Source organism: Mustela putorius, unplaced genomic scaffold, assembly GCF_011764305.1.
Source record: "Mustela putorius furo isolate JIRA1106 unplaced genomic scaffold, ASM1176430v1.1 tig00003834_pilon_pilon_pilon, whole genome shotgun sequence".
Lineage (NCBI taxonomy): Eukaryota > Metazoa > Chordata > Mammalia > Carnivora > Mustelidae > Mustela > Mustela putorius.
Window position 1 is genome coordinate 112,760,793 of NW_025421987.1, and position 21,867 is coordinate 112,782,659.

Below are 21,867 nucleotides of genomic sequence, written 5' to 3' on the forward strand. Positions count from 1 at the left end.
GAACAGTTTGAGTCACAGAGAGTCAAAGAGCTGCTTTTTGTTATTCAGATTAAATATCATTTACATTATATACTTTTTTTATTTCACCAGAGACATAAGGTCAGAATTGATTGAATATGTACTACCTGCATATAATGATTTCTCATTTTTTACAATCATGTGCTAACGCTGCACAGTAATGGCCTATGGATGAAGAGACAGATGTACTACCAGTCATTCGCTACAGATTTGCATTAACAAATCATCATTTAATTGAAGCCCATCCAACAAGTTTATGCTACTTAAATAAAGTTCCTTTCAATAAAAGATGCCACAATGACACATGGCTGTTAACCACGAGGAAAATTTTTTTTTTAATTATATTTATTTTTATGTCCAAGGCCTAGGTACACATTAGACAACCTTTTATTAATTTTAATTTTGCTTGGAGAATAAGCAACCCAAAAAATAGCATTTCAATCCAGGCTACGGTAGAACAAGATCATTCCCTTTGAGATATAAACAGTAACACTGTTAAGTTTCTGCATTGCAGATTTCACCTCCTATTCCTTTCCTCCAAACACATTAAAGAACATGGCTTATATAAAAGCTATATAAGAGATATGTGTTAACATCTATGCCAAAGCTCTAATATTAATATAAACCTAAAATCCTGCTACTATCAGGGAGTGCTGTTATTTTTTAAACATCATTCTAAGTTTCCTGTGATATTTAGGAAATTGCCCCAAAGACTAAAAATTTCTATACTTCTAAAACACATGGGGGAAAAGACTATACAAATACTAATTCTCAACCTTAGTTTCACAAACACAGTGGCCATTCATACCACTGTAAACAATATTTTGATTACACTTACAGCATTACATTCTTTTTCTTTTTTGTAGGAAGAAAGGAAAAGAGAAATAAAGAAAAAATATCCCCTAGCACTACCTCCCACCATGTACAAAATTTCTCACACCATCTTAAAAGGATGGTTAAATATGGTTAAGGGCATTTTCTCTCACCCCCTTCCCAAGTCTCTATATCAAAGTAGTTTTTCTTAGTTCATGCTAAAGGTAAGGACACTCATTTAAAATCAATTTCTACCCACCGATAACCTAAAGGCAGACTACTGTGCATTTAGTAGACACACAGATCTGTGTATATACATGTATTTCATGCAGGTATATAGATCTATGTGTGTGAATGAAAGACATTACAAGGGGGTAATTCTGACAGCTTTTAAGCAGACAAAAACTTAGTCCTTAAATGCGTGTTTTGTTTTCTCCAAATAAAAATAACCTTTTATTTTTCCCTGGATTTGTGTACATTAATGAATATATAAAGTGCTTTATTTAAAATGGCCATACAAATCTCTGAAGTGTTAAAATAAGTCTTCTAATTGTTTTCTAAATTGCATTCTTTTAAAATAAGAGAGGAAGACTGGAAAAAAGGTAAGAAAAAAAAACATTTAAATCTATACAGTAGATTGCCTTGGATTCCTTTTACAGTAGACTATACAGAGACAGGTGAAATTTCACCTTGGTATAGGATTCAAACTAAATTATGGGATGCAGAAATGTGTCATAAATCAACTTCAAATACTGAACAAAAGATAAATAACTGAAGATTTATATTCTGACATAAAGAACAGTCTGTAACCACAATACAAAGCAAAAAGAAAAAAAAATCCTACTGTGTTACTCCAGCAGGTTCTTCTGGCCCTTTTATATGCTAACTCAGAATAGTAATTATGGATCTTGCAAGTTGACTTCTGTTTTTCAGAACCATGAGTTGTACGTAAAACATGCCTTTTCATTGAAACAATTACCATTAATCAAAACACTGAGAGCTAATACCACTCAAGTCCAACCTACCGCTGTGCCCCGCAATATATCAAACTGTCTGTTGTCAAACACACTGAACAAACTCAAACAGACTGTTTTCACTACAAATAACAGAAAAAAATGCTTGCTAAGTAATTTTAAAATTCAAATTGCTATCTCAGTAATCCATTCTGTCACTGGATTTTAATTTTAAGTATTCAATCACAGTCCAACACAGACAGATCACTATTTGGCTCTGGAAAAAGAATCAGTGGCACTGATAAATGAAGCTACCTGCAAAAGACTTGATATTACAATGAATTTTGTTAACCTCTGATTAATTTAGTACAGAAGTAAACTTTACCTGCAATACATTTTACTTTTTTAGGGGTTTGTAATGCTTCATATCTTCCAGCAAGAACTATTAGCATAAGAAAAGAAAGTTTGATTGCTTTACAAGAGTCAGAAATAACAAAACTATTTCTATATCAAGGCTACAAGGCCCATTTGTTTATTTTATACTGACTTTAATTTTGAAATCCGTCTCAGAGAAAATGACACAAGAATTTTTCTAAAATATGGAAACCACTTAACTTCTAGTCACATAAATATCAGACATTTTTATCACCAACACATTTCCAATACACAGCTACCTGTGTGCAAAGCCATCATCTACAAATGTAGACTAAGTAAGACTTTCATTTTTCTAAATAGAGCTTTTTCATTTCCTACTTTACTCTAATTCTTCCTTTTTTACTTATCAGCCCAAAAGGTAAGCTTCTCATCCAATGAGGTAAAGGCAACAAATTTTATAAATCAGAAAGTCATCTCTGTTTATCAATTTCTAATGAGTGGAGATGTCAAGGTATTTTATAAAAGAAGACGAGAAAAGGGATGGGAACAGTGGAGTTTAACAAACAGATCAGGCATTTATTACCAGCAAGCTCCATTATGGATTTCTGAGCTTTGTAAGCCAAGCTCCCCCAAGTGTAATTAAATTTTTATTTATAATGGGTTTGTGACTGTTAACTTCATGTTGCCGGCACTCACTTCCTCCACACATGCTCATACACACCAGTCTGAAATGGCATTCTGCATTTACTACTAGACAGTACATATTGATGCTGATTCTTTTCACTGAAAATATCAAAACTGAACATTAATAAAAATACACTCATAAAATAACAAAAAGGACACGGCAAGCAGCGGCTGAGAACACATGCACGTGCACAGATCACTCTTTCATAGAATCAAATCATTTTTCACAGCATTATGGAAGAAGAGACACCACAATGTAGTATAGAAGGATATAAGGATGTTACACGGCAGACTACAAACTACATTTCTATGGCTAGGGATCAATACCCAAGAGTAGCGTAAACATAACTAGGAAAAAGGTCTGAAGTCCACCCAAAGTCAATGTATTCTTACTCATCTGAGCAGTTTCTTCATTCACAAACCTCTCCTCCTGATAGAATTTATCACCTTTGTTTTATCATTAATCCCTTCCCCTTCTCATTTAGGTATAAACCCCTGTATACTTTACACCTTCTTTTAAATGCTTAATACAAGTAACCACAGGAGAATCTCTTCTCCCCTTGAAAAACTGCAAATAAAGATGTCAGCTATTGAGTATATTTGTGGCATCTCCAGCAGCTGCTGTTAAATACCAGCTGGTCTAGCTGATTAAAATTACCTCCGAGTTGGTATTATAAAGATGCCTGGGCAGCGTTGCTGTATTAATGGATTATTGAGTGAGCGATGAAAACCTTGGCCAGCTGATGCGTTTTATTACAGATAGGCTTTATGATGTGTAATCACTGTAATTTTTACAACTAGAGGAAATATGAAAAAAGGAGTAAAAAAAAAAATCCCCATAGAAACTGATTTAACTAGATTATTCCTACCATTCTGTTTCCTAGAAGGAATCCAAGTACATAATTGCTGTGGATAAATATCCAGGTATGGACCTATACCCACAATTTATCCATCCATCTACGTGGATATGTGATCATCAATATAGACAAGCAGACAATGCACATGGACAAATGCAGTATGCGTACAATTTGCGTGAATAGAAATTTACTATGTTGTTGTCTGCCAAACCACCCAATTGGCTGCAATGGGATCACATGACCTGAAATAGTTTTGAACTGTTCACCAGCTGGGCAATAGCTGAAAATCCAAATCTGGCCAACTGGACTGTGGTTTGCAATCCAAGGGACAGGATCATTTCACTCCCTTTACCATTTCCCTTTAGTTGTTTTCTTATAAGCCAAGGTTTTTATAGAACTCTACCAAATTGTCTCCCAGATTCTCTAACTTCCAGCTTATGTTCAAAAGAAGGTATAGCAGTTTATTGGCTCAGCTATTTTTATGCCTGCTATAGGAGCCAGGACCCTAACTCTATCAGTTTCCATGGTCCTTCAAATGTACTGTTCTATTTATGGCACTCTCAAGGCTCTGGTATGCTCCCATTTGTTTTTAAGGATGAATACTGACTCTCAGGAGGCTGTGGCCAATTAAACTAGCTCACATAGAGAACTAAACTCAGAAAACTCAGTCAAGTATGTCACTGCCTGAATGAGTGTCTTGTAGGAAAGGACAGCATCTCAGACTGGATTCTCTCCTTTAGGTAACCCACAGTTTCACTTTTAAGTAATATTTAAGAATATAATGTTCATCATAGGTGAGGACGGGGTGTTGAATATAAGTGATGAATCATTCAATTCTATTTCTGAAACCAATACTACACTACATGTTAACTAACTAGAATTTAAATAAAAATTTGAAACAACAATAACAACAAGGATATAATGTTCATGGAGGACATTGGGTGAAGGAGAAGAGAAGTGAGTTGGGGGAAATCAGAGGGGGAGATGAACCATAAGAGACTGTGGACTCTGAGAAACAAACTGAGGGTTTTGGAGGGGACGGGGGGTGGGGTTTGGGAGGGCCTGGTGGTGGGTATTAAGGAGGACTCATATTGCATGGAGCACTGGATGTGGTGCATAAACAATGAATTCTGGAACACCGAAAAAAAATAAAATAAAATTTAAAAAATATATAATGTTTATCATCAAGGCCTATCAAGTGCATTGTTTTGGTTTTGCTGTATGATACTTAACATCAATTTTTCACATATCCATAACAGTAGAAAGTAATGAAACTTATTTTTTAACAAAAACACCAAATTTTATATATAAAATGATTCATACAGAACACATGATAGGTTTTTTTTGTATACTCCCACAGAGGCCAAGAAGTATGTTTTGAGGATGAGTTTTATCCATGCAAGTAACTAACACTTCTAGTAAGAGAAAAATGTGATAAACATGAGAAATGAGGACAGGCAATACTCTTGAGGTCAAAAACACACTATTATTTGGATTGCACTGTTATAAAGAAAGGTTTCTAATGTGGCTCCTATCTTAGCAATGAAGATAATTCCAAAAAGGGAATTTTACAAGCACTGTGACTAATAATATTTCATTAAAGTAAGTGTATAACTTATTAAAGCGACCATGCTTTAGAAAGGGGAGTCTTTTTTAGTACAAAAACACCAATATGCTGGGTTTAAAAAAAAAAACTAATCATAGTCTGTGAAAAACTTCAGTTTGGTTTGAAAGTCACTTATGTGATTTTCAGAGATGTGCAACTTCAACATTTGACTTTATTTGCCATTCTGTCCAACCTCTCATTCATAAGGCAATCCATCCATACACTTTCTGCTGGCTGGGGACCATTAAGTCTCTGTTGAAACATCAAGGTGAAGGCACTCAACAGTACTAAACCATCTACTTTGCAAATACTTTTTGACAGAGGATTTTCCACTTGATGATTCAAAATATGCCCCACCACCCAAATTCTTCCTACTGGCTCTTACTCATCTAAGAGGCTTAGCTTTCCAGAAAAGCATCTCCCTGTTCGAATAATCCTCCAAATAACCAAATGGTGCTCAAGTAAAGCCGGAAGCTTGGTAGCAATAGGTGCTTACTAATAATTAGTGAATGCTGAATGAATAAGGACTTGAAACAGTACTTCTTAAAAAACATTAAACTGAAAAAACCCAATTATCATAAAATTAATGAAATCAGGTAAAAGGTATTAACTAAAGAAACAAAGAAAAAAGGATATACATATAGCTTAATCAAATTCCCTTAATATGAAAACTTAGAACAGCTAGGCGAAGAGTCAAACTTCGGACCACCTAGAACAGAGAGGGCAGCAACCAGAAGCATAGAGGCCAATCGTATGTGGGTCAGGAGGTGGCTGCGAGTTCTCAGGTGGCTGTGAGGACCCACTCTCTGGATGTGAAATACTGGCCCTGGATTTGGTGGGCTAGGCAGACTTCCACTGTCTGGGGGCTTTATTCCAGAACGCTGGGCATGAGAAGCAGGGGTTAAACCTACAGTTGTAAACTGGTACAGGGAAAAGAGTCAAAACTTGTTTCTCCAGCCTTTAAAAACTTTACAAAAATATCTGGGGAGGGCATAGCTGATCAGTTTATAAACTCTAGGTAAATGGTGTAATTGCAGCATGACTACCAATAACAAACTCCACATGTTTCATGAGCCTCCCTTCCTTTTCTTTCTCCTGTCTTTATGTCCTACCAGCACCATAAAGCGTCAGCTGGAGGTGGGAATACAGTGAGGTAGGGGCAAGGAAGAGGGTATGGGGAGGAGGTGATAAACAATGAGGGACAGCGCAGGCAGCAAGCCAAGGTGGTGGAGGGGAGCCGGAGAAAGCCCATCAGACCCAACCCCGGGCAGCACTGTGCACAAAGGGCCTGGTCTTCACCACCAGCTGCATGCCCTGTGAAAGAGGATTATCAGATAACTGATCACTCTCACCTTTGGTTTACTACTGTTTTAAAACTGCATTTTCCCCAAAGAAAAGAGTGGGAGGGAAAAGCTGGAGAGGAAAATCACATTAGGAGCCAGTCCAGCCTGATTTGGCACTGTTGTCATAAATACCAAGAGGCAGAGAGGCACTCCTCCTGCCTGCAGCTGATCAACCTACAGAAAAGAGAGCTATTACTGATGGCCTAAACCAGAGCAAAGGCATTCAGTATATGGGAACTCATGACTCTGGAAAGAACCATTTCCCATTAATTTTCAATTTGAAGGAGTAATATTATTCATCATTTTTATTATTATTTAGAGGTATGAGGTCTTAACTAGAATTTTATGATCCTTGCTATGATTTATCATTATTTTTTAATTTAATGAACACTTAGAAAGTATTTCCTGTGTGCCAGACACCGTTTTAAGTGCTTTGCAAATAGAAACTCCACGTGACAATCCTATAAAGGAATTACTTTTAATTTGACTTTAACTTGACTTTTGCAAGCATTCATTGTAACCCAGAACAAACATATTTTCTCTGACAAATTCCATGTAGTATAAACTTTAATTTTAATAAGACTAATTAAGATTTTTTGAAATCTAGAGATTTAACTTTTTTTTTTTTAAGATTTTATTTATTTATTTGGCAGAGAGAGAGATCACAAGTAGGCAGAGAGGCAGGCAGAGAGAGAGAGAGGAGGAAGCAGGCTCCCTGCTGAGCAGAGAGTCTGACGCGGGGCTTGATCCCAGGACCCTGGGATCACGACCCGAGCCGAAGGCAGCGGCTTAACCCACTGAGCCACCCAGGCGCCCCGAGATTTAACTTTTTTTACACACTATTTACAGTTCAAGACCTAATAAAAACCTTTTGGAAGTAGTACACTGGTTTAAAAAAAGTCATCTATGAGGGGCGCCTGGGTGGCTCAGTGGGTTAAGCCGCTGCCTTCGGCTCAGGTCATGATCTCAGAGTCCTGGGATCGAGTCCCGCATTGGGCTCTCTGCTCGGCGGAGAGCCTGCTTCCCTCTCTCTCTCTGCCTGCCTCTCCATCTACTTGTGATTTCTCTCTGTCAAATAAATAAATAAAATCTTAAAAAAAAAAAGTCATCTATGAAATCATGCAAAAATATCTTAACAAATAATAACTGAAGTGAAAACAAAGCATTACTTTTGACAAAGAAAGCAAGTTTAAGAGAAGAAATTTTTAGAAACAAAATGTGTGTATGCATATGTGTGTGTATGTGTGTGTGTGTGTGTATGCATATGCTAAACAGAATTACAAATAGTTTTTTTCCTGCACTTAAATTCTGGTACAAATCTATTTACAAATACAAAAATAAATAATTTGAGGGAATAAAGAAACGACCAAAAACATGAAAAGCAAAAGGAAGAAGTAATAGGCAACATGCTCTACCAGTATTTCATCTGTATCCCCAAGTAGTGAAGAGAAAGGGTTTTCCTAATTTGTGGTAGAAAAACTCTATTTTTTATCCTTTTTAATAGAGTATAATAAATGATGAATTTTCTTAATTGACTCGGCAGCCTTTGTCAAAGAGCATCTTATAAAATTATGAGCTTGGAAGAGGACCTCTTCATTAAGCAGCTCATCATTTCTGTAACATTTCAGTCAGGGAAGAATTAATAGTGGGAAGGCAGCATTCTATCTTGGTATTATGGATCATATAAAACTGTATCTATGTAATTGTAAACTACTGTTCTTCAAATAATTTCTCAAAAGTCAGAAAAATAATAGAATTTTCCCAGAAAATGCATACTGGCAATCTTAAATATTAAATATCTTAGAAGCTAGTTAAGAAACACTTCTTCAGAAAACATGGCATTTATATTCACCTGTTTTAAGTACTAATAGTTTTTTTTTTTTTAAGATTTTATTTATTTATTTGACAGAGAGAGAGATCACAAGTAGGGATAGAGGCAGGCAGAGAGGGGAAGCAGACCCCCCATTGAGCAGAGAGCCAGGTGTGGGGCTGGATTCCAGGACCCTGAGATCAGGATCTGAGCCAAAGGCAGAGGCTTAACCCACTGAGCCACCCAGATGCCCCAAGTACTAATAGTTTCTACAAAAGATTTTACACACATTAGGCAGAGCCCCTAGAGGTCAAGAAATAAAGGTAGATGTTTAAGTCTGGCCAGAGACCTATCAAAGACAAACAATATGACTGCTATAAGTGATACAAGTTAGGCTAATTACAAGATATACTTAATAATGGAGTATGAGATCATACATGAATTGCCATATGGCAATAGGAAAGAGCTTATTAAGGGGCAATTAGCTGTTGATATTCAGTTTGCCTCTGGCTTACGTGGCAAAGAAGTGAAGAGTCAGAAAAACATTCGGAGACCCAGAAATAAAGAAGCCAGCTATGAGAAAAGAGGGAGAGAAACTGAACGTGAGACAGAGATTAATAATGCCAAGATTTTTATCCATATTTAACTATTATTTCTCAGTATGTTCTGAAAATTTCCCCTTCATGCTTTAGACCTTACAGTGTTGATTTAGGAAAAAATTATTTCCCTTCTAATCTCAACGTATTCTGCTGGCTGTCTAATAGACTCTGAGGCAATACAAGATTTACAGTTGTACCATTCTGTTGTTAAACTACAAGGCTTAAAGAAGACATTGCACTGCCCCACTGTGATTTAAAAACAACCCTGACAACATATTTCTGATGGAAGTTTTCTTTTCTTATGACCCTCATTAGATGGCATTTTATCTGTATAAAGTTTTGGGGGTAATATTTTTTTCCCTGTACATTTACATTCAGTTAAAGACATCACAATAATTATAAAGTCACAGTTTTATTGGGCTTCCTTTAGAGAATACTGACATAACCTGAAGATGATCCAGGTCAAGTTATTAGGATTGGGGTTGGCAAAGTGTTGTACTGTTTAAGATATATGACTGAAAGATAAGGATGACTTTTAGTTATCTGGAATAGTGCTGGGGTTGGGGGGTATGTTCTATCTGGAACTATTCTGACCTTATAGTCTTTAGCATATCAGTTATTTCTCAAGTGTCTACAGTATGCCTTGTGTTTCACTTTAATCCTTAATCAGAAATACAAATTTCAAAACTGAATTTAACCACATCCTTACACAAAATTTTGGACAATATATTACACATTCATCTTGAGTAAATGACATATCTTAATAAATAAATACACCTTAAACGAGGTCTTAGTTACAGAGCTAAAAAGTTTGTGATTAAAAACTTCTCATATGTTGTATATTTTGGAAGCATTCTAACATTCACTATAAATACTTCTTTTTTTTTTTTTTATTAAACACTTATTTGAGAGAAAGAGAGAAGGAGATAGAGATGGGGGAGGGGCAGAGGAAGAGAGAATCTCAAACAGACTCCCTGCTGAGCATGGAACCAAAGAGGGCCTCGATCTCAGGGCCCTGAGATTATGACCTGAGCCAAAATCAAGAGTCAGACACTTAAATGACTGAGCTACTTAGGTGTCCCCACTGTATATACTTCTTATTAGAAGCTAGATACAGACGTATCTCATTGTGAGTTTCATTCTAGACTACTGCAATAAAGCAAGTCAAATTAATTCTTTGGTTTCCAGTGGTGCATATAAAAGTTGCGTGTATACTATAGTCTATTAAGCGTACATTAGCATTATGTCTAAAAAATGTATATATTTAAATAAAAAATACTTTATTGCTAAAAAAATGGTAACTCATCTGAGCTTACATCAAGTCAAAAGTTTTTTGCTGATGGAGGGTCTTGCCTGAATGTTGATGGCTGCTGATGATCAGAAGGGATGGCTACTGAAGGTTAGGGTGGCTGGGGCAATTTCTTAACATAAGATAACAATGAATTCTGTGACACTGAATGACTTCACTTCCTTTCACAAATGATTTTTTCTGTAGCATGATTTTTTCTGTTTGACAGCACTTTACCCACAGTAGAACTTCTTTCAAAGGTGGAGTCAAACCTCTCAAACCCTGCCACTGCTTTATCGACTGAGTTTATGTGGTATTCTAAATCTTTTGTTCTCATCCCAACAGTCTTCCCAGCATTTTCACCAGGACTAGATTTCACCCCAAGAAACCACTTTCTTTGCTCATTCATAGGAAGTGACTCCTCATCTGTTAGTTTTAACATGAGATTGCAGCAGGTCAGTCCCATCTTCACGCTCCATTCTTAAGTCTAGTTCTCTTGATACTTCTACCACATCTGTAGATACTTAGCCCCACTGAAGTTTTGAACCTTCAATTTGTAAAACAACACAATATCTGCAAAGTGCAATAAAGTCAAGCACAATAAAATGAGGTCTGCCTGTATTTTGGAAGCATTTAGAACCATTCAAATATATTAAATGAAAATGCCACCATTTGTTTTTTAGCTGTTTTCACTAGTCCAGTATATTTACCAAGCTCCAAAACACTAAGGGAAGAAGCCATTTAAGCGGAAGAAACTATGTGCAGAATATCAAGAGAGAGAGAAAAAAAATCCTGGTCTATGTTAAACACTACATTTCCAAATATATTAGTTACAGTCCTTTGAGCTACAATATGCCAGGACTTCATATTGGATCAGTTTCTTAAGGTTCATAAGCCCAACTGTATTTAAAAATTGTATGATAAATTCTGGACATAGTGACACAAATGACTGAAATTATATCCCCTGTATGTCAAAAAAGAAAAGAACCTAGAAACAAACAAAACTGAGTTACATGCCTCACTTGTCTCACTTGTATTGGGTTAAGTAAGAATACTGGGTGGTTAATTCTCAATCTTGGGTGTCAGGTCATTCTAAAGTAGTTTTGGATTCATAAGCAGAGAAATTCAAAGTTATAACTGGATCAACACATCTCTCAGTGATTAATGGAACAAAAGAAGAAAATACACAGAAGATCTGAACAATATTATCAATATGAACATGACCCAAGACATTTATAGAACATTATCCTCAGTAACAGGAGAATAAATACTGTTCTTATGTGCACACATAACATTCATCAAGATAGATCATATCAAAACTAAAAAATGAGCTTTAACAAAATTTTAAAAAATCATGAAAAGTATGTTCTTGAGTCATAATGGAACAGGTAATAAATAACAACAATAACAAAAAAGGATAATCCCCAAATATTTGGGAAATAAGTAAGAGACTTCTAAATAACCCATGGTATAAAAAAGAAGTCTTTAAAAGACTTTTAAAATATCCTGAGCTGAAGAAAAACGAAATGTACCATGGTCATTTCAGGGATGCAGCTAAAGCTCTGCTTAGAAAGAGACTTATAGTATGAAATTCTTCTATTATAAAAGTTAATTCTGAAATCATTAATCTGGGCTTCCACTTTCAGTAACTTAAAAGAGAAGAGCAAAATAAATCCAAAGTAGTCAGAAGGTAGGAACTTCTAAGGTAAGAGCTAAAACCAATGAAAGTGAAAACAGAGGGAAGAGAGAAATCAATCAAACCTAAAGCTGGTTCTTTGAAAACATTAATAAAGTTGATAAACTTCTATGCAAATAAGAGGTAACATAAAAATTGTCCATAGCAGAAACACACACATACACACTGATATATTAACTATAGACACCACAGAAATGAAAAGGATAATAAGGAAATCAAAACTTTGTTCTCAGAAATTTGACTCCTTAGATGAAAAAGACAATTCCTTGAACAGTATAAGCTATTAAGTCACTAAAGAAATAAATGATATGAGTAGCCATATATGTACTAAAAAAAGAATTCATAGTTAAAAACCTTTCAACAAGGAACACCAAACTAGAAGGTTTCACTGGAAAGTTCTATTAAATACAGAAGAAAAAACAGGAATCAATGAAGCAGAGAGTTCAGAAATAAACCACACAGATAATCAACTAATTTTTGACAAAAGTACTAAGGCAATTCAGTGCAGAGAGGGTCATCTTTCAACAATGATATTAGAATAACTGAATAGTCATGTGCCAAAAATAAATAACCTTGACCTGCATCTCTCACACTATACAAAAATTAGCCCATGATGAATCATACATAAAATCATAAAACAATCAGAAGAAAATTAATACTTCTGACTTGGGTTAAGCGAAGGGCTCTTAGATATGACCCAAAATCAAGTTTGATAAAAAAAAGTTAATAAACTGGATTTTAAAATGTTTAAATTAAATTAAAATTAAAATTAAAAATGTTTATTCTATGAAAGATACTTAAAAGAAAACAGAAGACACAGATTGGAAGATAATATTGTAATCACAGATTTGACAACAGACACATATCTAGAGTATATAAAGAACTCTCAAAACATAGTACTAAGTAAAAAACCCAATTTATAAGAAGGGCAAAAGTGAGCCATCTCAACTGACATTATTCTAACAATACTTTTTTGTTTTGAGGTAATTATTCATATGCAGTTGTAAGAAACAGAACAGAGAGAGTCCGTGATCCCTACTTCCCTTAACATCCTGTAAAACGAAACAGTATCTCAACCAGGATATACAACCACTGATACAGCCATAATATTGAAATATGCCATTACCAAAAGGATCTTTCCTATGTTCCTATATAGCCACACCCACTTTCTTCCTATCTTTTCTTGTCAGACAGTAAATTCATTGATCTTTTCAAGAAATCGATTTTTTTAAAAGATTTTATTTATTTATTTGAGAGAGAGACAGTGAGAGAGAACATGAGAGGCGAGAAGGTCAGAGGGAGAAGCGGACTCCCCATGGAGCTGAGAGCCCGATGCGGAACTCGATCCCGGGACTCCAGGACCATGACCTGAGCCGAAGGCAGTTGCTCAACCAACTGAGCCACCCAGGCGCCCAAGAAATCGATTTTTGTTTCATTTTTCTTTAGTGTTGCACTGTTTTTAATTATATTGGCTTCAATTTTTACCTTTATTCCTTCCTTCTGCTTGCTTTTGCCCTCCTTTTGCTCTTCTTTTTCTAGTTTCTTGAGGCAGAAGCTTAGATTATTACAATTTTGACTTTTCCTTTTTTCTAATGTAACCAGTTAGTGCAATAAACTTCCCACTTAGCTCTGCTTTAGCTGTGTCCCACAAATTCTGATATGTATTTTCACTTCACTCACTTAAGTGGAATTTTAAAATTTATCATGAGATTCCCTTTTCAATGCAGGGATTATTAGAAGGGTGCTGTTTAGTTTCTAAGCATTTGTAAAATTCCCCATCATCTTTCCGTTATTTCTAACTTGATTCCATTGCGATCAAAGAACACAGTAGAAAATGGAATCTGGAGAAGACTATTATTTGTGGAAGTATGGAAAGAAAGACCAAATGAGTAGGGTTGCTGGAAGAGAAGGGTCAAAGCAGTATATATATATATATTTTTTTTTTTTTCTTAAAAAAGAAACAAGCAAACAAGCAAAGAGGAAAAGGGTAAAAATACTGTAGGTATAATACCTGATGACTCATGGTCATGAAGAAGAGTGAATAGTCAGTTCCAAAGTAGAAGGACAGAAAATAAGCTGAGGTTCAGGCTGCTGGCAAGGGAGAAAGCCGTTGAGATAGTCATTTCTGGTGGCATACATATTGGGCAGTCACTTGAGAACAAGAATAAAAGGATGGCCCAAGAGGGTAGCTGGATGCTTTAAAACGGTAGTGCCCCCAATCCACAATGTCTCCCACTCACACAAATACTACATAGCATTTTGGGTTATTATCAAATCACAGATACTTTCTCAAAGGTATTTCTTTAAATTGCCCTTCCTCCGCTGCTATTATTAAATTCTTACCCAAGTGCAAAGCTCTCCTAACTGGTATCCTTGTTTCCAGTCTTGCCTCTCTCAAATACACAACAGTAATTTATTTTAAATGCCAATTACAACAATTCACTTCCTGCTTTATATTCTCATAAATCAGTCACATGTGGTAGATATTCTTTAGAATTTAATCTTTGTCCTTCTCCTCTCACTTTACTAGCAACTTCAATTAGCGTCATATGGTATGTAGACTATCAAACTGGTAATGCCAAATCTCTCTCCAAAGCTCCAGAACTGTAACATTCAATTTTCTACTGGATATCCTGGTCCCTCAGATACTCCAAACTCAACATGTCCATAACTGAATTCCTCTTTTCTTTGACATTTCTTTCCTTATCATTCATTATCCTCGTGATTTTTTCCATCATTGCCCATGCTGTCCAAATTATATTTGATTTTTCCCTCCCCCTCACTCCCTTATTCAATTAGTTACAATTCCTGACAATTATAGCAACTTGGTATTTTCCAAATTTTTCCATTTATCTCTATCCTCACTGCCATCATCTCTTTTGGCAAAGTTACTACTTTTATTTTTTTTTAAAGATTATTTATTTATTTGACAGAGAGAGATCACAAGTAGGCAAGGAGGCAGGCAGAGAGAGGAGGAAGCAGGCTCTCCGCAGAGCAGAGAGCCCAATGTGGGACTCGATCCCAGGACCCTGGGATCATGACCTGAGCAGAAGGCAGAGGCTGTAACCCACTGAGCCACCCAGGCGCCCCCAAAGTTACTACTTTTTAAAGCAAATCACTACTATCCCATTCTTACCTGTATCCCTTCTATCTCTTACCAGTATGCAACTAGCACAGTCCTTCTAAATCACAAATACCAGAAAACCATTTACCACCCACTCCATCCTTACTGTATAAGAAAGATCTAGACCAATGCTGTCCAACAGAATAACCACTAGCCACTATGTGGCTGGCTACTGAGCACTTGAAATAGGTATATTCTGAATGAAGAAGCAAATATACAAATATACAATTTTAATTAATTTAAACTTTATAGCTGCATAAAATAACTTATTATTCTTCCCCATAATTTTTAATCATGATAATTCTCCATAAAGAAGTGAAAAAAATTTTTTTTCAAAGGGAGTAATTCTGGGGTAATACTCAGTAGTATAATACCAGGTATCACTGGACCTTATAGTCCTTCATTATGCTTTTTACAGCTACTGTATAACATAACATTCACTGAAAAGAAAAGAATATTTCAATCATTAGCTGTGCTTAGAATAGAAAGCTATTTGTTTAAACTGTTAAGACACAGAATTTTTAAGATGGGTAACTATACTGACTTTGATGGCTAAGAATGATTTTTTTTATCATATGTTTATATGTCATATATAGGTTTAACAGCTTAGAAGTCATACATAATTACACTGTAATATGTGTTAGAATATACTATATTTTAAAATATCACAAAATTTACAAGATTATTAATCAATAATGAAGAACCTTCCAATTAAATACTATAAACCACCACAGCAAAACAACTGCTAATCCAGAAAACAGGAAGTAAGGGAAATGGAAGATGTATAATAAACATTTGGGAGATATGAAATTTATCCCATGAGTGTTGTAAAGAGTTCATAATTTAAGAATGCCAAAGCCCAAGTGTGTTATGAGGGTCTTTCCTCAAAAGTGACATTAATTGCATATCCCACAGATGCTTATTATGTATTCTATTTATACCAAAGTATAAAATGTAGTTGAAAATATACAGGTTCAATATATTTAAGGGTGATTATAAAACACAGTTACTCTGGCCTAGCAAAAATTGTTCTTTTTAAAATTTAATTTTTGGTTTCTTTGTAAAACAGTATTATGGTACTAAATGAAAATGGTATTCAATCTGTATATTTGAATCTCTTGTGATTAAGAGTCTTTAGGCCTCAAACAAATACATACTCGGGGATGGAACTGTAACACTGTATTTTAGAGGCTTTTGCAAAAAATAACACATAAGTGATGAAACACAGGACATTCTTATTCTCATACTAAAAATGAAAATGCCAAAAAAAGCAACTCTTGGGAATTACCTTGGAAAGTTGGAAATAATATAGTCAATGTTTACTTTGGATATTAGTCAGTATGCATTGACAGGCCCCTACAGAACTTAATTTTTTATAAGTCTAATACCCATTGATAATTGGCAAACAAAAGACAATTCAAAATATTATTTGAATTAAAGCAAGAGAAACTTTGAAGTGCAACAGGAGTAATCTTTTATAAAGTTAATGAAAAATAAGTATAAATTACCTTTAGAAAATGTTATTTTATAATATCACTTACATGGAATTGAACATTTAACTTCAAATTAATTTTGTTTAAACTAAACAGCAGGTTGATTGATTTAACATTTTGTAAGAGAAAAACCAGCTATAATTATCCAGGGGATAATGTACTCAAGTACATAAAATAACAGCATTAATAAGCAAATTATTATATAATATACAAGATATCATAGGTAATTATTCCCATATTTCAAGATAAATATCATCAGTTTATTTAAAATTAAGATAAGCTAATTTGGAATGACTTTAGCCAATGTTAGTACAATTAGTATTTTTACACTAATTAATTCTAATTTTGTTAAATAAATTTATTACCAAAATATAACAAATGTTTGTATATGGCATATCTGTCATATCAGGACACTTCCACATATAGTTGGAATAACCAGAACAAAACTATTTTTAAAAATGGAGTAATTACAAATCTTTCTCTTAGTGATAATTATAACTATATCATAATGCAGATTTTTTAAAAAGATTTATTTATTTTAGAGAGAAAGCAAGAGAGAGCCCATATGAATATGAGCAGGGAGAGGGGTAGAGGGAAAGAGAGAGAAACTCCAGCAGACTTCATACTGAGTGCAGAGACCGACTGGGGGGTTCCATCCCAAGACCCCGAAGTCATGACCTGAACCGAAAGCAAGAGTCAGATTCTTAACCAACTGAGTCACCCAGGAGCCTCTACAAAGCAGATTTTAATATACCATGCAACTGCTGAAGAGTGACTAGAATATGAAACCGGAGTCAACAGGATTATAATTTCATTTTGCTATCACTTTCTTCACATGTAATAAAGACATATTTATGATTTTCTTCCCATTCTACACAAATTGTTAATACTGATAACACTTCCAACTGACACATCCATTACTGACATTTTAATCATATTGTTTTCTAATTTTGTTACAGTATTTTGGTATATAAGAAAATACTTGTTTGAAAATTTAAATTCTGTAAGAAAACAGCTGGAATACAAAATCACATTTTAGATGGTGGAAGTTATGGATTCTGATGTCATCCTAAAGTGTAATTTTTACCAACTGAAAGTTGATTACTTTATATTTGTCCACTTGAGGATAAAGTACTCAAAATGCAAGCTTATTGTTTTTAAGAATTAATACTGAATGTCAGCCTAAATTACCAACTTTCTTCCAGCAGGAATGGATAGTAGCATCGGCAATTATTTAGATGAATATTACTTGTATGACATAAAACCAAGCACAATATTTCAATTCATTTTCATGAGGTACAAACATACAATATTTTTTTTAGATTTAAGAACACAAAATTATTGTGACAAATTGCTGTAATCTGTTTCTATTGAAGTTTACTCTTCAGTTTCTACACTGTCTAGTTAGAAGCACTGGTCTAAAAGATAGCTGTTATGTTTCTACTTAAGTAGAAGCTCAAATGCTTTTGTGAAGAAAACACAAAAAGCCAGAGGTGGAAAGGTTCATGAAACACATACTACATCATATTCACAAAGCCATGACATCTTAATTGAGTAATGGTAATGCCAGATAATGATCAAAAAAGTACTGCTAAACATATCTTGAATGCTTACTACATACTGAGCACTATGATTTTTGCATATTATAACTGAATTCTCATCAGCACCCTAAGAAGTAGGTACCATTACATTTACTCCTCATTTCACATATGAAGAAACCAAGGATCAAAGTGGTTAAACAGATCTACTTCATTTCAAAGCCTATGCTTCTAACTGCTATTTCATATTATACTCATTTTTTTCTCTGGCCCCCAAAGACACTGAAAGTCATCAATAGGAAATATATAGATGAGTTGTACAACTGAAGGCAGCACAAAGACAAAGGAAAATTTGACCACATGTATCCCACAAATAGAAATAAAACCATCAGATTTAGTAAATGGAGTAAACTCCTTACACTATAGTAGAGACCAATTAAGAGAATGAATGACTTCTTCAAAGATGAAAAAAAATGTATATTTTTAGTTAATGCAGAGGAGATTCTATACTAAAATAATGGGATAATTGAGTCAGCTATGGTTATTGCAAACCCTGGTATTATTAGTACTGCTGAAAAATAAAGTTGCAAGGATTAAGAGTGAGTATTTCATGGATCATGGAATTTTATCGGGAAGGTGCTGGTGGGATGTCAAAAAAGCCCTATGAATCATTATGATGAAAAGAAAGCTGATGGAAACTAATGTCTAAAAAGGAAACTGGAACACAGTGGTTTATAAATCATCTTACCTGAGTCCATACCACCACCACTGCAATGTAAAGCACCAGCTCAAAGAGGTAATAAACAATAAAGCATTTCAAAGAAATGATAAATATGTCCAACATTAATTTCTTTCTCCAGTATTTAAGAACAATATCTAGAGTTTAGTAAACAATTTTTGAGGGTGTAGAATGGGCTTTTCTATTTGAATAAATCATTTCTTTGAGTGCACAAGGGAGAGGAATACAGACTTCATCTCCTGACCTTGCCCTGTTTTAAAGTAAATTTTTATAACTATAATCACAAACACATTAGCCAGACTTTTAAGTGTAAATGGTGATTCATTAATAATTGCAGTACTGCCCAATACCCATGTTACCCACAATTTTTTCATTTCCAGTAGGAATGATGAAGCTGCTCTCAATGCTGAAGTCAAGCTTAAGTCACAGAAATGAAAATAAGCACCATTAAAACCGAAAAGCAAGCATCTTTACTCACAGTTCAGGGCTTCCAAAGAAGATAGAAAGCTGAGTTATAATTAGTGAAAGACTCTTTCACATAAGAACATAAAGAAAACACTCACTGATTTTCTTTTCTTTGGGCTAAATAAATAGCCTCTGCTCTGGTCTGAAACCTTTGACTTGTTTGAAATTCTCTGTAATTCAAATAATGAATTCATATTTACTGAGCATCTATTATATATATCTTAATAATATCTTCTTAGTTTTCCATGTTCTAGCGAGGGATGAAATTGCAGAAAATATCTACCAAGGAACTGCCCAGCACTAGCTATAAATGTTCTACTGCTTCAATATAAAGGATCCTTTTAATATCTGTAGTGCTAAACAATTAATTCATATTTATTAAAACTGTAATCTTTCTTTTTTTTTTTTAAGATTTTATTTATTTATTTGACAGAGAGAAATCACAAGTAGACTAAGAGGCAGGCAGAGAGAAAGAGAGGGAAGCAGGCTCCCCGCTGAGCAGAGAGCCTGATGTGGGACTCGATCGCAGGACCCTGAGATCATGACCTGAGCCGAAGGCAGCGGCTTAACCCACTGAGCCACCCAGGCGCCCCAAAACTGTAATCTTTCTAATTTTCCTACCCACCCTATTAAGCCACTGAATAAGTACACATACAAACAGACACACATATCTGAGGAGTGATTGGCTCCCTTTTCTTCTGCTACAGTATGCTACATAAGTTACATGGCTGAAGATGACTACCATGTTATGTTCACTATGAGGGACATTTATCTTACTTTTAGAAATGTACTTCCCCCCAAAATGGAAAGAACATGAATATCCTACAGGTTTGTTTAGGTTTGAGGCTGGTTTCATGTGTGTATGATCTGTGTGACTCTGAACTTCTTAGGAAGCTTGGCTTACTGATCTGCTGCTGTCATCTTGAAATTCTTGCTGATTTTTTTTTTTACAGGGGACATTCATTTTTATTTTGTGCTGGGCTCTGCAGATTACAGACAATCCCACCTGAATCTGAATTATGACTTCACTATTTAATATGTCTAAACACAGAGTTGGGCTTAGTTTCTTCCCCTGTACAACACTCAATTAACAGGATTGGTTTGAGTATGAGACGAAATATGGTATGTGAAAATAGTAACAGAGAGCCTGGCACATAAGACATATGAAATGAAATGGAGGTGAAACAGTTCTGGTCTTACTTCTGTGGATCTGAGACATAAAGAAACCACCAAGTCATAATTAGATACAGCTGAAACTTAAACTTCGGTACTTACAACCCATATATCTGTGGTGCGATTTCCAGCCTGTTCAAGTGCATATAAAGCTCAATATCATGCTTCTTCAGTAGATGATCCTGGATCTGGTTGACTTTAGTAACAATAGCAATTGTTGGCCCCAAATCCTGTGGTCTAGCAAAGGGAATGGGAGTCATCAGTGTTTCTTTCCCCTAAAAAGAAAAAAGTGGAGCATGTGTTATTTCAATATGAAATGAACAAATATGTGGACATCATTCTTCAATAACCAGTAACTACATTAATCATCTCATGACGAATGCTTAAATTGTGGAATCATATGCTGATTGTCATACAGATGATTGTGCTCATAAAATGAAGGCCAGAAACTGTCTTCTGAAATATTTCCTACCTTATTCCCTTGACCAGTTTCTCTGGTGACATTAAGTATTTCAAGATAATTTTTGCTAGAGGTTGTGGTAGATGCTATTCTACTTGTCTATAGTTAGTTGGTCTAATTAGCCATGGGACCTAAATGGAATGACTCTGGTAAGATATTTCTTGTGATATAAAATCTAAACATGAAAAACAAGAAATGAAAACTGTTTTACTTTGAGCTCTCAAAACTATATAAAAAAAAGGCAGGAAATAAAGGAAAGTATTAGAAAAGAAGATATTTTCTGTCCTTTGATCAATTTAAATGGCTGAGTAGGAAGATTTTTAAACTCTCCAGACCAAAAGTAAAGCTGAATTTAAAAACAAAACAAAACAAAACACTACATAGGCTAACTACAACTCTCCCTCCTCCCCTTCCAAATCCCACATTAAGAAAGATGTACCTGTACTGCTTGCAATGCTTTAATGTAAACTTCAACCACCATCTCAAGTCTGACGATTTCCCCTAATATGATGTCTAAACTTTCTTTTTATCCCCCAAGATTTAATTTTTTTAATTATCAGAGAGAGGGGGAGGTAAGAGGGAGAGACCGAGAAGAACAAATAGGGGGAGCAGCAGCGAGAGAGAAGCAGGCTCTCTGCTGAGCAAGGAGCCCAGGGACTCCATCTCAGTACCCCAAGGTCATGACCTGAGCCGAAGGCAGACATTAACTGACTGAGATACCCAGGCGTCCCTATGTCTAACCTTTCTTATGTTGAGTCCTCAAATTCTACCTCTTTCCAGTCTTGAGATTTATAGCATCATTCTCTGATGACTGTCTGCCACTCCCTCACTCA

The 21,867-nt window shown here is 35.1% G+C and overlaps 1 protein-coding gene across 6 annotated transcripts in view; it reads right to left on the reverse strand.

Annotated features, from left to right (window-relative positions):
* The window catches only part of TBC1D5 (TBC1 domain family member 5), a 554,967-nt gene that overhangs the window by 183,636 nt on the left and 349,464 nt on the right, over positions 1-21,867 (reverse strand). For all 6 annotated transcript variants that reach the window (XM_004773530.3, XM_004773529.3, XM_004773531.3 and 3 more), the window contains one exon: positions 20,677-20,849. In XM_004773530.3, coding sequence (XP_004773587.1) covers positions 20,677-20,849 — 173 coding nt within the window. The remainder of the gene's footprint in view (positions 1-20,676; positions 20,850-21,867) is intronic.